The sequence below is a fragment of the Bos indicus genome, chromosome 7 (assembly GCF_029378745.1).
Source record: "Bos indicus isolate NIAB-ARS_2022 breed Sahiwal x Tharparkar chromosome 7, NIAB-ARS_B.indTharparkar_mat_pri_1.0, whole genome shotgun sequence".
Taxonomy (NCBI): domain Eukaryota; kingdom Metazoa; phylum Chordata; class Mammalia; order Artiodactyla; family Bovidae; genus Bos; species Bos indicus.
Window position 1 is genome coordinate 38,185,089 of NC_091766.1, and position 15,697 is coordinate 38,200,785.

General features: G+C 36.9%; 1 protein-coding gene across 9 annotated transcripts in view; it reads right to left on the bottom strand.

Moving 5' to 3' along the window:
* UIMC1 (ubiquitin interaction motif containing 1) overlaps positions 1-15,697 on the bottom strand; it is a 137,831-nt gene that overhangs the window by 55,334 nt on the left and 66,800 nt on the right. For 7 of the 9 annotated variants that reach the window (XM_070793308.1, XM_070793309.1, XM_070793310.1 and 4 more), the window contains 5 exons: positions 15,571-15,695; positions 14,747-14,846; positions 13,693-14,435; positions 7,544-7,608; positions 3,457-3,533 (listed from right to left, as the gene is read on the bottom strand). In XM_070793308.1, coding sequence (XP_070649409.1) covers positions 3,457-3,533; positions 7,544-7,608; positions 13,693-14,435; positions 14,747-14,846; positions 15,571-15,695 — 1,110 coding nt within the window. The remainder of the gene's footprint in view (positions 1-3,456; positions 3,534-7,543; positions 7,609-13,692; positions 14,436-14,746; positions 14,847-15,570; positions 15,696-15,697) is intronic. The other 2 variants (XM_070793312.1, XM_070793313.1) reach the window with 1 other exon arrangement.

Here is a 15,697-nt window from a genome sequence, read left to right on the forward strand (position 1 = left end):
AAAATCTTCTCTATCAAGCTTTCCTGAGAGATATTTTCAAAAATGACATTTAATCTGTTAGAAAATAAAAGAGCTGCTCACTGCTTGCACTACTGTAACAATAAAAGTCCTTCATTAAGCTTTCTGTAAATGGTTGAAACATTTAACTATGTATTCAATGACAGTGACAAATTAAGAGGACATTAGCTTCATAGAAATAAATAATGTTAGCATCATGCACAATGTGGGCATGATGTTCTAATCCTGCTTCTTCACTAACATGACGTTATAATTTGAGTATCAGACCCCAGGAACTGTAAGCAATATGAGACAAAACAAAATAGGTAAGATGGACTACTATACTCAATCTGTGTTTCACTCATTTAGGACAAATTTTTATACATAGCTTCTAAATTATATATCTTATTTTTATTGAAGTATAGTTGATTTGTGCGACCCCATAGACGGCAGCCCACCAGGCTCCCATCCCTGGGATTCTCCAGGCAACAATACTGGAGTGGGTGCCATTTTCTTCTCCAGTGCATGAAAGTGAAAAGTGAAAGTGAAGTCGCTCAGTTGTGTCTGACTCTTTGCGACCCCATAGACTGCAGCCCACCAGGCTCCTCTGTCCATGGGATTTCCCAGGCAAGAGTACTGGAGTGGAGTGCCATTGCCTTCTCCTATACATAATATACATGTCTTTTTACATTCTTTTCCATTATGGTTTATCACAGGAAATGAAATATAGTTCTATGTGCTATACAGAAGAACCTTATTGTTTATCCATTCTGTATATAACAGTTTGCATTTGTTAACCCAAGACTCCTACTCTTCCTTCTCCCACTCCCTCTTGGCAACCAAAAGTTTGTTCTCTAGGTCTGTGAGTCTGTTTCTATTTCATAGGTAGGTTTATTTGTGTCATATTTTAGATCCACATATAAGTGATACCATACAGTATTTATCTTTCTATCTAACTCAGACATCACTTACTATGATAATCTCTACTTTCATCTATGTTGCTGCAAATGGCATTATGTCATTCTTTTTTTTTGTGGCTGAGTAATATTCCATTGTGTGTATGTGTGTGCATGTATGTATACACATATACACCACATCTTCTTTCTCTATTCATCTGCTGATAGACATTTAGGGTGCTTCCATGTCTTGGCTATTGCAAACAGTGCTGCTATGAACAGTGCTGTGTTTTTTTTTAATTATATCAATAATTTTGTCTGAATATATGCCCAGGAATGGGACTGCTGAATCATATGGTAATTATTAGTTTTTTGAGGAAACTCCATACTGTTTTCCATTATGGTTGTACTAACTTACATTCCCACCAACAGTGTAGGAGGGTTCCCTTTTCTCTGAACCCTCTCCGGCATTTTGTTATTTGTAGACTTTTTAATGATGGCCATTCTGACCAGTGTGAGGTCAATGGTACCTCACTGCAGTTTTGATTTGCATTTCTCTAATAATTAGCAATGTTGAGTATGTTTTCATGTGCCTGTTGGCCATCTGTATTTCATCTTTGGAAAAATGTCTATTTAGGTCTCCTGCCCATTTTTTGATTAGGGTGTTTGTTTTTTGTTGTTGAGGTATATGAACTGTTTGTCTATTTTGGAAATTAAATCCTTGTCAGTTGTATCGTTTGCAAATATTTTCTCCCACTCAATTGGTTATCTTTTGCTTTGTTTATGGTTTTCTTTACTATGTAAGAGCTTGTAAGTTTTATTAGGTCCCATTTGTTTATTTTTGTTTTTATTTCTATTGCCTTGGAGGGCTGACCTAAGAAAGCATTAATATATTTTATATCAGAGAATACTTTGCCTATGATCTCTTCTAGGAGTTTTATGGTGTCTTACGTTTTAAGTCTTTAAGTCACTAAATTATAGAGACTCAGGAGTCTAGCTCCATGGAGAAGTAGTTATACTTTCTTAGCAAAAAGAACAATAATGTTAGGGAAACCTTTTACCTAACTCATTTAGAAGTGGCTTATATCAACAAACAGTTGGAGTTAATTAGCAGGTTAATGACAGCAAATCATGATCACAAAAGTTATATAACCACAGTGATGAAGGGCTTGCTTTTTCCTCATTAACTTTCCTCTCATTAGGGATTTCAATATTATTGTATTTGCAGGTTCCTCTTGCAAGATCCCAGGGTGATGTCACATGCCATCATCCTTAACTTACTGCGTCCCTCTGGATGACATAGGTCAACAGGCCTACATGGAGAGGGAGTAATGCTATTTTTTCACAAAAATGACACCATATTCCTGAGAGCTTCTGCCAAAATCATGGCACTTGGTAGTGCCATCATTAGACAATAATCCACATAAACTTCAAATAATAAAGAAACCACTTTCAACAAAAATGACCACAGTTAAACTTTAAAAATAAGTAAAGAAAGACTTTTACAATATGCTGCCAAATGTTTAAACTTTGGCAGGACTTTCCTAGACTAATGTGTAAATTAAGTATGAGTCTCTGTGGGAAAAAACTTGAAAGGAACCAAAAAGAAAACTACGAGTCTCTCTGACACTAACAGGTTATATGCAACCTCAGGAAAAACTAAATATGACTTAAGGTAACATTTGTCCAATTCTCGCTGTCCAAAGAGTTTAAACGTTAAGAGGAAGTTACTCACGTGAATGAGGCTACTGATAATGTATATATTAGCCCTCATTTTTAAGAAAAGCCAAATATACTATATATATATATATATATATATTTAAGCTAAAACAAATTCCTTAGAAAGTAGTGATTCATATCACAAAATAATTCTTCACATAATACAATGATTCAACTGAAGAGTTCACTTAGATAATGGATATCTTAGTTCATTTTAAATTATTTTGTATATCAAAACCTTTTCATATGCAACTTTCAATTAACATCTTCTCAAACCTTAAACAAAGTACATGTGTATTTTCATCATTATTATTAACAAAAGCAAAGTATACTTAACCAGGTTAAGTATCTATTTGGAGATTAAAAATAAGTCAATGACAGAACTGTGCACAAAATTCAATTTCTGAACTCCCTATGCAATGGACTCCATGAATGGCAATGTAAAACTAACCAGTAAAAGCCTCAGTGAGAAAAACTGCTTAATGACATGCAAATTTGAGGACAACCCACTTTGAGAAGCCATAAACCAAACCAAAGTCCTCTTGGCTCTGAATGTAGAGTTAAACGCTCCGAAGGCTTTGCTGCCATCTCTGATGACACCAGTAAGTAAACAAGCAGACAAAAGAGCCATGTTAATTTCAAACTATCTCTAAGAAGAGAAAATGTGAGATGCAGAGCCAATGTCCATCAAAATAAGTGTATGTATATATATGTGTGTTGTATGAACACATACACACATCAATCACACATAAACCTCCTAAGAGTGGGTTGGAAAAGTCAGAAAAATTAATAGACACAAAAAGGTAGGGACCAGAAACTAGTAAAAACACAGTGGGGTACTTACCAGGACACACAGTGATTTCCTCCACAGAACTCTTTGGCATAAAGGCTGAACTTCTCTTACTGGTCAAAGCAGCAATGCTGAAAAAAGAATCAAACCCCAAGTGAATTCCCAGTAAAATAAATCAGAACACAGGACCAAAAGCAATGGTTAGTCTTTCACAAAGCCACAGGTAATCTGATACCTGCTGTCCAATACCACAAAAGCACAACAGGGAAGCAAGGAATCAGCAGTGAAAACTCCACATCCAAAATAGGGAAAATAAATATGCTTACAACTTTGGTTTCAGTGAAATCACTGAATGAAAAGAATCCCCTTTTGGAGTCTTCACAAAGGTTGAAGGGTAAGGACTCTCCATGGAACCACAGAAGACCAAAAAAAAAGTCTACTCCAATATAAGGATGTCAAAAGTGTTTTACAGTCTCCATCTCAGCGTTCTGAAAGCTAGAGTTTTGTAAACTCATAAGAGAAGATATGAAGATTCTTCTGACACAATAGCTTTTCCCTCACCTTGCAGTTAAATTTCCTATTTATCTCAAGATGTGGCTCTACATGCAACAAAAACAAGATACAATTCCAAACTGCCTACAGCAAAAATCTGTCCAACCAAGTTGAGTATCTCTTCTGAGGAAAACATAATTATGAAAGTCTACCCTCTTCCAATATTTTGGTTTAGCCTGACTGCTCATGGAGTGCAATCTCTTCCTGACATAGGAGCACATGGCTAAGAGATCTGAGCATCTGAGCTAGCCCCCTTATGCTTCACAGAGCTTTACAATTAGTTTAATCAAGTATGCAAGAGAATGCTTAAAAAAACAAAAACTCACAACAACCAAGAACCACAGAGGAGAGAGAATAACCACCACTGATTCATGATAAATAACTAAATCCTGATAAGAAACCACAAGTGATTACTCCCTCTAAATAAAACATCTCAGAGCATTTGTTATAAACCTAAGCCAGATACAGTTTATTCTGTATGTAATATTAGAGCTCTATTCAAAGGGTCCATCACAAAACAATTTGCTGACATTTATTAAATGGGCTAATCAATTTGAAGTCAAACCACATTGCCTGTAATTCCAACTCTCTCCTGGTGACAAAGCGTATAATCATTTATTAAAACCTACATCTGCTCTGCAGAAGGCTCACCACAACAAAGCAGAGAGGCCTGCAGGAAGCAGAAGGCCTACTCCGGTTAAAACCACTTCCAAAACTGTCTTAACAGCAGGAGAATCAAACCAAAGCACATTCTTTAGCTCAGAAAGAAACACCCAGTACTATCAACTTAACCAAAAGCCTAAGAACATCAACTTAAGTAATAGCAAATGACAGCTGGGCCTCAACTATTGTTTGGGAGATGACAGTCAGTTAACACAAAATTAAATTCTTGAATAATCCCTAAAGGTCAACTAATGATAAAAGAGAAAAGTAACTGGATGTCTGACCTAATTAATGCAGTTTATAACCAATCAACCTTTCAGTTCAGTTCAGTTCAGTTGCTCAGTCGTGTCTGACTCTTTTGCGACCCCATGAACCACAGCACACCAGGCCTCCCTGTCCATCACCAACTCCCGGAGTCCACCCATGTGCATTGCGTCGGTGATGCCATCCAGCCATCTCATCCTCTGTCATCCCCTTCTCCTCCTGCCCACAATCTTTCCCAGCATCAGAGTCTTTTCAAATGAGTCAGCTCTCCGCATCAGGTGGCGGAAACTCCAAGTATTGGAGTTTCAGCTTCAACATCAGTCCCTCCAATGAACACCCAGGACTGATCTCCTTTAGGATGGACTGGTTGGATCTCCTTGCAGTCCAAGGGACTCTCAAGAGTCTTCTCCAACACCACAGTTCAAAAGCATCAATTCTTCAGAGCTCAGCTTTCTTTATAGTCCAACTCTCACATCCATACATGACCACTGGAAAAACCATAGCCTTGACTACTGCTTTTGCTAAGTCACTTCAGTTGTGTCCAACTCTGTGCGACCCCACAGACGGCAGCCCAACAGGCTCCTCTGTCCCTGGGATTCTCCAGGCAAGAATACTGAAGTGGGTTGCCATTTCCTTCTCCAATGCAGGAAAGTGAAAAGTGAAAGTGAATTCGCTCAGTCATGCCCAACTTAGCCACCCCATGGAATGCAGCCTACCAGGCTCCTCCATCCATGGGATTTTCCAGGCAAGAGTACTGGAGAGGGATGCCACTGCCTTCTCCGATAGCCTTGACTAGACGAACCTTTGTTGGCAAAGTAATGTCTCTGCTTTTCAATATGCTGTCTAGGTTGGTCATAACTTTCCTTCCAAAGAGCAAGTGTCTTTTAATTTCATGGCTCTAATCACCATCCGCAGTGATTTTGGAGCCCAGAAAAATAAAGTCAGCCGCTGTTTCCCCATCTATTTGCCATGAAGTGATGGGACCAGATGCCATGATCTTCATTTTCTGAATGTTGAGCTTTAAGCCAACTTTTTCACTCTCCTCTTTCACTTTTATCAAGAGGCTCTTTAGTTCTTCTTCACTTTCTGCCATAAGGGTGGTGTCATCTGCATATCTGAGGTTACTGATATTTCTCCCGGCAATCTTGATTCCAGCTTGTGCTTCCTCCAGCCCAGCATTTCTCATGATGTACTCTGCATGTAAGTTAAATAAGCAGGGTGACAATATACAGCCTTGACGTACTCCTTTCCAGATTTGGAACCAGTCTGTTGTTCCATGTCCAGTTCTAACTGTTGCCTCCTGACCTGCATATAGGTTTCTCAAAAGGCAGATCAGGTGGTCTGGTATTCCCATCTCTTTCAGAATTGTCCACAGTTTATTGTGATCCACACAGTCAAAGGCTTTGGCATAGTCAATAAAGCAGAAGTAGATGTTTTTCTGGAACTCTCTTGCTTTTTCCATGATCCAACTGATGTTGGCAATTTGATCTCTGGTTCCTCTGCCTTTTCTAAAACCAGCTTGAACATCTGGAAGTTCACGGTTCACATATTGCTGAAGCCTGGCTTGGAGAATTTTGAGCATTACTTTGCTAGCGTGTGAGATGAGTGCAACTGTGCAGTAGTTTGAGCATTCTTTGGCATTGCCTTTGTTTGGGATTGGAATAAAAACTGACCTTTTCCAGTCCTGTGGCCACTGCTGAGTTTTCAAAATTTGCTGACATATTGAGTGCAGCACTTTCACAGCATCATCTTTTAGGATTTGAAATAACTCAACCGGAATTCCATCACCTCCACCAGCTTTGTTCGTCATAGTGATGCTTCCTAAGGCCTACCTGACTTCACATTCCAGGATGTCCGGCTCTAGATGAGTGTGAGTGATCACACCTTCATGATTATCTGGGTTGTGAAGATCTTTTTTGTACAGTTCTTCTGTGTATTCTTGCCACCTCTTCTTAATATCTTCTGCTTCTGTTAGGTCCATACCATTTCTGTCCTTTATCGAGCCCATCTTTGCATGAAATAAACCTTTACATATTATTAAAGTAGGAAGATTTAAGAAGGTAACCCCATCAATCAATCCATCCATCAAGAATAACTGAGAAGGTAATACAAATACAGCCATTTAAGGAAAGATGAGATAAAATCATATTAAAAGTGACACTGGACATGGAGTGAGGGTGATACTGATTCTGGGTGGCCTGAATAATATAAAGGCTTCAAAGAGGATGTAAATCTTAAGTCTTTTTAAAAGATGTATATGGTTCAGATATGTGGATAAATAAGCATAAGCATAAGGAACAAAGGGAGAAAGGACAAGGACCGTAAAGAAATCATTACAGAGCCTTGTTACTGGCATAGGAAGCGAGTGTCGTTAAGACAGTAGCAGGATGTGACTGCTTTTCAGGAATAGTGTAGATGGAATTTGTGCCAAGATAGTCATGTTAGACAAGTAAACCTCTAAGATCTCTTCCACCCTAATTCACTAGGCTTCTATGAGATGCATATTTGAGAACTGGAAGATAACGATTTCTCTTTGGCTGTGTGTATAAAAGAGCTAAAAGGTCCCTGGGAAAGCTGTTCCTATACAGTCTCACTCATGTGGCTATCTTTTCTTCTGGTACTATCAGAGGAGAATTCAGATCCACAATAATATTTATCTTACCTTTGTGAGGCAGGTACAGAAGTTCCTTCTTCAGAAGTTTCTTCAACAAAGAGTCCTTGGGAAGACTGTAAAGAAAGATGTAAAATCCTAATTATATAGGCACAGATGAACTGGTTTTTCTTCCTTTAAAAAGAAATAGTAATTGTTCAACATTAACACTTAGCACATAGTAATAAGAATAAAACATTTTACAAAAGTCAGTGATTTTAAGTAAAAAGAACATATTCTGTGGAATCAGAACACTGTAGAATTTAAATCACAGGTGAATCACCTATTAACTTTTAATCCTGGATAAGTAACATTTCAACCTGTTTCCTCATCTTAAAATAGTATTAAAACCTGCTTCACACTTACTGTGAGAATTCAACAAGATAATATATACAATGCACTGTGTAAAACACAAGGCATATAAATATTAGCGAGTGAAATGAATTATGATTTCAGAAAAGCAATTATGAAGCTTTTGTTGTGGAAGGAAGAAATACAGAGAAAAGTTCAGCTCTCAGTGGAAAGAAGTATCTCTTGGTAGAACCAAGACATAACATAGGCTATCCAAAAGAAAAGGTTATAAAGATTCCTTTTGCTATGAATTTGCCACTATGGTTAATATTTAGCTACAAAAGATATCTTTTAAGAAACACAACAAATAGGGATCGGATAAGGAAAAACTTATTTTCTTTGACTATTAATAGAGTTGGTGCAAATGTTAACTCGTTAAATGTAGGTGCATGGAAAAGTGTGGGAAAAGCAGCTACTGCTGACTTAGGGGTACTTCTGAGGAAGTACCTGGACTGTGAAGCTTCTTCCAACAGATATAATGCTGAAATTTTCAGGGCCTTCTAACAGAATATAAATAACCTAAACAAGTTAGGCACCTCTCTATCTCTCAAGTAAATGATGAAATATACTAACAAACAAGAACAGCCTAGATGAGTCCTCAAAGAGAAGATAAAGCTGTACAATGATTGGGAATGTAGTCATCATGAAAAAGGAGGGTTGAACAAAACCGTCCAAAGGACTAAAATACAACAGTAATAAATACTTTATCTATTTGTTTGAACTCAGTGGTGACAAAACACTGTTTTGTTCCTGTTATCTAAAAAAAAAAAACACCAAAAGGTAAATACTGACACCTGGTGTCCATTCAATAGAATTTTACTTTATTAGAATGACTAGCCAATCAAGACTCAGGCTTCAGAAACAAATAAGGCACTAACCAACAAGTTATGAGATACTGCCACCTCTACGTTAGGCTTAAGCACATCTCGACCTTTGCCAGTGTAATTTTTTTTTTAATTATTGTTACACCTATTATGTGTCAGGCCTATGCTAATCACTTTACATGTGTTATCCTTTAATCCTCACAAGAACCTTCTGAAGTAGAAGCTATTAAATTATTTTTAAAATGAGGAACGTGAAACTTCAACAGGTTAAATTATCTTCCCAAAATCACGGAGTTGTTCAAAGTGTTCAAAGTTGTTCAAAGCTTGGACCTTTCTGACTCCAAATGATCTTCTTCCTAACCATGTCAATACAGAATCTCAAAACTGTCTTTATTTCAATAAATCATTTTTAATTTCTAAACTTATACCTCAAAGGCAGTGATATAAACACAGAGGCAAAGTAAGGTTCTTCCAGAATATGAAAATAAGACAGCAAAACAAGCAAACAAAATTTGATTAGACTATTCACGGCTAATCAAAATGAACAGAGAAACATGACAGGAATGTAACTTTCACTAAGGAAGCTGTGGCCTAATCAAGACATTGTACTCCGCATGAACAAATACGCTAATGGAAATGGATAGTTTGCAACAAATAAAAAAGAAAAATCCAAAGACCCAGAATCAAGCAGTGGCTTCAAAACCGTGATCTGCAAGTGAAAGCAAATAGACATACACATCATCTGATCACCATAGAAATGTCCTCTGCTGTCAGGCACCAGTAGCTTATTAGGTCTTTCCATAGCCTAGGTAAACTACACCTTAAAATTTCCATTTTCTGATGATTATTTCAGCCTTCCAGATCCTTCATCCTTGAAAAAGGTATGATGGTGTATTTGTATTCTGGTCAATGAAAATGTCTCTCTTCCACAATAAAGTAACAGAGATTTGGTATACATACCAACTTGATACTTGGTTAGTCAAAGTTAGTTCTCACATTCTCACACAACCTAGGAAAGAAATCCCAGTACCTGGACTAAAAATCAAAGATCAGACCCTGAAAAGTAGTGACCACATCAATATACTACCCTTCTCCCTGCTGTAAAGCCATTTAGATGACCCCTCCATCTTCATTAAAATCTTCTCTATAATTGCAGTGATGCCAGAAACCAGTTATCATCTGATTCAAATTGCTTAGTCTATACAAAGTTTTTGCAACCTTCGTATAGACTAAATAATTTGCCCCAAGATGAATGTTTCTCTGAGTCCTTATTTCTGGGACTCCTGCTATCTCTATTAACCAAGGAGTCTCAAATACGGGCAGTTCCAGCAAAGTCATGCTGTTGTTCAGTCACCAAGTCACATCCAACTCTTTGCAACATAATGGGCTGCAGCACACTAGGCTTCCCTGTCCTTCACTATCTCCCAGAGTTTGCTCAAACTCATGTGCGTTCAGTCGGTGATACAAAGCCATTGAAAATGTTTAACAGGCACATAAACTCTTTCTACCCAGTTCCTGAAAGCAAAAGACCAAGATGTGAAATTACAATTGCAAGATTTTCATTGTTTGCTGATAGAATTAGGATATTAATTTCTCTTTGTTTTTTAAAGATACTATTCTACATTGGCAAGACTGCAGTGAACTAGGCATTTTCTTTTTTTGTTTTGTTTTTTTCTTTTTTTTGAACTAGGCATTTTCATACACTGCTGGAAGGAAACAGTACAAATTTGAACAACCTTTCTTAAAAGCAATTTAGCAGTAAACAGTAGGTCTTCTTTTCTACATTCATAACTCTTTAACCCAGTATCTTTCTGGTTCCCTATCCCTAAAGACACAAATTAGTGTAATTAAATAAATAAAAGTTTTACTTAGATGTTTGCCACAACTGAAATATCCATCAATAGGAAAATAATTTAAATATTATGGTAAACTCATAAGCAGCCATTAAAAATGAGATCTTAAGTAATTTTAAGAAATTACATACATCAGAAAATGTTTGTATGTTAAGTTAATATATAAAAATATAGTAATATGATCTAAACTATAGAAAAAATAGGTATAGAAAAAAGATGAAGGAATACATCACTGGATCGTAAGACTGTGGATACTTTCAACTTTGTTCTTTACACTTTTGGGCATTTTTCAAGTTCTAAGTGATTTCTAAAATTAATGTTAATGACTAAACTGAGTATTTACTAGGTTGTCTACCTGATCTCCTTTTACTGAGGACTGTTCCTCACCCCCCTTGAATGGTAGTATAGCAGTGGGCTCATAGCCATTTGTACAATTTGGATCACAGCCCCTTTGGGCCACAGACAACTGGGCTGGGGAGGATTACTAACTCCATATGGGCTGTAAGTCATTTCCTAGAAGTTTGAAGTTGAAATTTGGAGAGAATAAATCTCCTGTAACTTGTATTTACCTTTGGGAACTATGGGATCAATGTCTTCCATCTACCATGTATAGCAGAGAAGCAAAGGAAGCCAGTTTGCAGGGAGAAAAATGAAGCAGATATAACTATGAGCCAGGGATGAATTTTCTAAACCCAGTACCTTATCTAGGCTTGGTTTACCATTCTGTTTGAGAATTTATGAGAACCTATCTTTTTTATGATCGAGTCCTCTTTTTAATTAAGCTAGCTTGATTTGGTTTCTTGTAGCCAAATAGTACCAAATAATAATACTACGTGTAGTATTTGGTGGCCTGTTCATGAAGTTTGAGAACTTCAACTAAAAAGCCAGCTATTAGGTTCTAATCACTTCCAGCCTATTCTAAAGGCACTGGTTTAAAACCTCAGAACCTGACACAAGTCTATGTTCTAAAACTCCAGCCCCTGGGATCTTTCAAGCTAACAACTTGAATTACAGTAAAATATTAAATATTCACTCTGTGGACTTAATTATTCTTTTAAGAAGCATCTCTGAATCACAATGGATAAACAAAATGTTATCATAAGCATAACTTAACTTTCCTTTGGAAGAGAGGCAAATCACTGGAAGAACTGTTAAGAAAAATGCTTTATCTTTCCACACAGCTATCTTTCTAGAACATGGATGAAGAAGGCTGCTAGGTAAGAAAAATTCCCATATATATTTTCAATCAATAACCTTCTGATCCCTTAGAGAAAACTACCATTTATTGAGTGGCTATTATCTCCTAAGTATTATAACTAGACATTTTACATAATTCACTTTATTCATTAAAACTATTGAAAGATACGAATAACTAATTTCGTTTTATAGATATTTTAAAACTGAGATTCAGAAGTTAAATGGCCTTCTCAAAGGCAGTTACTAAAACACTAAAATAAAAATTCAAACTCCAAATCCATGCTCTCTACACAATGCAATTTCTTATCACTACCATTTCTTGAACCCTTAAAAGAGACCAAAAAAAAAAAATAGCATAACTGTAAAACAAAACCAAAAACTCAGAGTCCAATAACAGCAACACAAAGTAGTACAGTAATAAAATATTCTATACCCTTGAAAATTATAGTTTATAAAGAATTTGTAATTATATGATTGTTAATACTCAGAGAAAAAACAGAATATAAGTTTAACCTACCATATATACAAATATATATCTATATAATATAATCTAGGTATCTCAGAAAAAGACTTAAAAGGCAAATGTGCCCAAATAGGGAATCATTTTCAGTAAATTACTGAAAATCTCAAGCAAAAATCAGAAACACATGATTATGTGAGGTAAAAAAGTCAACTGGAAAACTACCTGCACTTCCTATCACAGAGGACCACTTCCCCTAATACATAAAGGATGTCTATAAACCACTAAGAAAAAGACTGATACAAAAGAAAAATGCCCATAAGAGGTAAACAGACAAAAAAGGAAATACAAATGGGTCTCAAGCACACATGAGGAAAGTGAAAATTAAGACTGTACTGTGATACTAGTGTGTTTTATCCTCAGACTGGCAAAGATCAAGAAGTCCTGATAATACGGTACTGGTATGGGTATGGGGAACAGCTGCTACTCATACAACCTCTACAGAAGGCAATTTAGAAACAGCTATCAAAATTGTAAACACATATATACTTTGATCTACCAATTACATCAACAAGTTACCCTATAAAATCTCCCATGTAGATGAAACATCTTATGCACAAAAGTAATAATCCTCTTCCAATTAAAAAAAAAAATAATAATCACTGCAGTAGTGTTTGTAATAGTAATATTTTGGAAACAACCTAAATGTCCACCAATAGGAACATTAGATACAATAAACTCATTCATACATAGTGTATTACACATTCTCCCTCCAAAAGAAAAGAAATTCTTTATGTACTGTTATGGAATGATCCCATAGAGACAGTAAATGAAAAAAGCAAGGTACAGAATAATGAAGAGTATGCTATCAGCTGTATAAAAGGTGGGGAAAAGTATCTATACACATTGTTTGCACCACATGAAATCCTCAGAAGGATGCACTAGCAAACAGCAATAAATGCTGACTCAAGGAAGGGGAACTGGTTGGCTGGGGATGGGGATAGAAGACAAACTTTATTTATATCTTTTTGAATTTTGAGTCAGTTGAACATTACTACCTATTCAAAAACTTAACTTTTTAGAAATACATATTTTAAAACAAAAAATAAACTGATACATACATCTGATACAATAATGTTTTCACGAATGCATAAGGAATAGGAAAAGATCTAAGATAAGCTATTAAGTAGGAGAAAGGAACAAAGTTTATACAGAAAAGTCTTCATTTTGTTGAAAAATTTAAAAGAAAAAATAACTATATGCATAAAAATAATAATGATTGCCTCTTGGTGCTGGTATTATGATCAATTTTTTTCTTCTTTACACTCTTCTGTACTTTCCTAACTTTTCAGAGTGAGCATATATGTGTTACTTTAAAAGTCAAGAGGAGAGGGCAACACACAAAAAAACAGCTAAAATAATCCTTGTTTAATCTGTGAATAAATCATCCTTAATCACAGCATCACTGACCCTTACCTGACCATGACTGGTTGTTGGTTCTTCCTCCAACAAAAGTTTCTCTTTCAAGCTTTTAATTGGACTTTCTTGGAAATCCTTGGTTTTTGAGTGCCAGACAGATGCCCTAGACTCCTGCCTCTCCTCTTTGTCTTCATCTCCCACATCTTCTGAGATGCCTTCATTTTTTTCACTAGCCTGATCTCCTTGGCCACATTCATTCTGGATCAGAGAAGGAGGTCTAGGTAACACTGGTTCCCCAAAACCTTTTTTTTTTAAGAGCTGCCTCTGAGTCATTTTCAGGCTCTTTTGATAAACCTCCAACTGGCAGAGAATGACCTTGGTATATTGGTTAGGGTCTACTCCATCAGGGCAGAATGGAATACCCCAGAAGTAGTACACAGTGCCCCCAATGTCCTGGAGACCTTTGGCATCTGCTGGGGTAGGCAGACAGTGCCTAGATGTGTCCCCCCTACCCTGGGCAGCTTTGTGAAAAGCACAACCCCTCCCAGTACTTTCCTGTGGCTTCCCACACTGTGTGTGCTCAGCCAAGTGGCCAGTACATCTGTCAAAACATTTAACGTTCTCATTCTCAAACACTGGCTGGCTTGATTGGTCCCAGCTTCCTGAGCTGCCAGAGACCGGCTCCTCTTCAGTGTTTTCAGTGTGGTCCCAAGGCTCCTCTCTTTCCTCAGACTCGTTTCCCTGACTGATATGTGAGCCTTTAAACAGTGATGGAGGTACCAGCTGCCATATGCCTGTAGGTATTTGAGAAAAAGTAGGGCTAAGGACAAACCATTTTTTATTAAGAGGGTTTGGTAAGTTATCACTTATCAAGAATTGCATAATGTGGGTAAAAAAGGCTCTTCTTTGGGTTTAACCAAAAGTTGGCTTCTCCTGGGAGATAAAAGTATGCTGGATATTAGTTAGATCTCAACTACTATCTGACTTAACCTCTCTAATACCACCAAAGGGATTCTGGACATTTCTGTATATCTACTCTCAGCATGATATCCCTCTGATATGGTTATGCTTGATGAGAAGAAGGAGCCAGAACAGGGAGACATGCCTTCAGTGGTCCCAGAGTCTGTGGTTTTCTGTTGGTGGGACTGTGAAGATGGTCCAGTGGCCAGAGGTCGAGATCTGGTAGCAGAAGCATCAGAAGGCCGGCAACTCTGAAACAAGTGATCCCACACCAGACCAGGTTTATTATTAAGATAGCTATACATGAAGGGTCATAGGAAGAACAAAAAAGAGGAGTCCACTGTCCCTAAGCGATTCTCCTCTCCAAAAAAGTAGATGCCCAATTCAAATAAATTCCACAATGTGTACTGCATGCCTACTATGTACAAAGCACTGTATTAGATCACTATACTAGACCTTTTTCTAATATAGAAAAGTGAATGGCATAAAGGATGGCTCAGGATCTGCCACTGGCAAATATCTTTCACATTTAAAATAACTTCAATTACACATATTCAAATCACAATGTAATATTATTTGAAAATTTTTAATACTGCTCATTCTGTCCCTTCATAACCCACCTCTAGTTCTCATTCCCTTTGTTCTCCCCACAATACAGGGAAAGTAACACCTTATCTTGCTCTCTTCTGGATTCTTGTTACTCAGTAACTCTTTTCAGAAGCTGCCAAATACTATGGTTCTCTTAAGACATGGACTGAAAATTTGTGATGTAGAAAACTCTTCCATATAGAATTAACAAAACACTAAATTGAGTTCACAATTTGACACAGATTTTAAAAATGATAATGGGAAATATTTGTCAACTGAAAACCCTATGAACTACTTACTACAGCTAGTTCCTAATTAGCCATGACACTGCAGAAATAAAATATTGCTGATCAATCCTCACAAATTTTTTCAACATAGCATATTTACATTCAGACTCTCCGCAATGGCTTTCCTCAAGAGCTCTTCTTCTTCCGCCTCCTGGCTGTTCACCTCCCTAGCTTCCTGTTCACTCATTTTGAGAGCCAGAGCAAACTGTTCTTCTTCTGTCATTTCT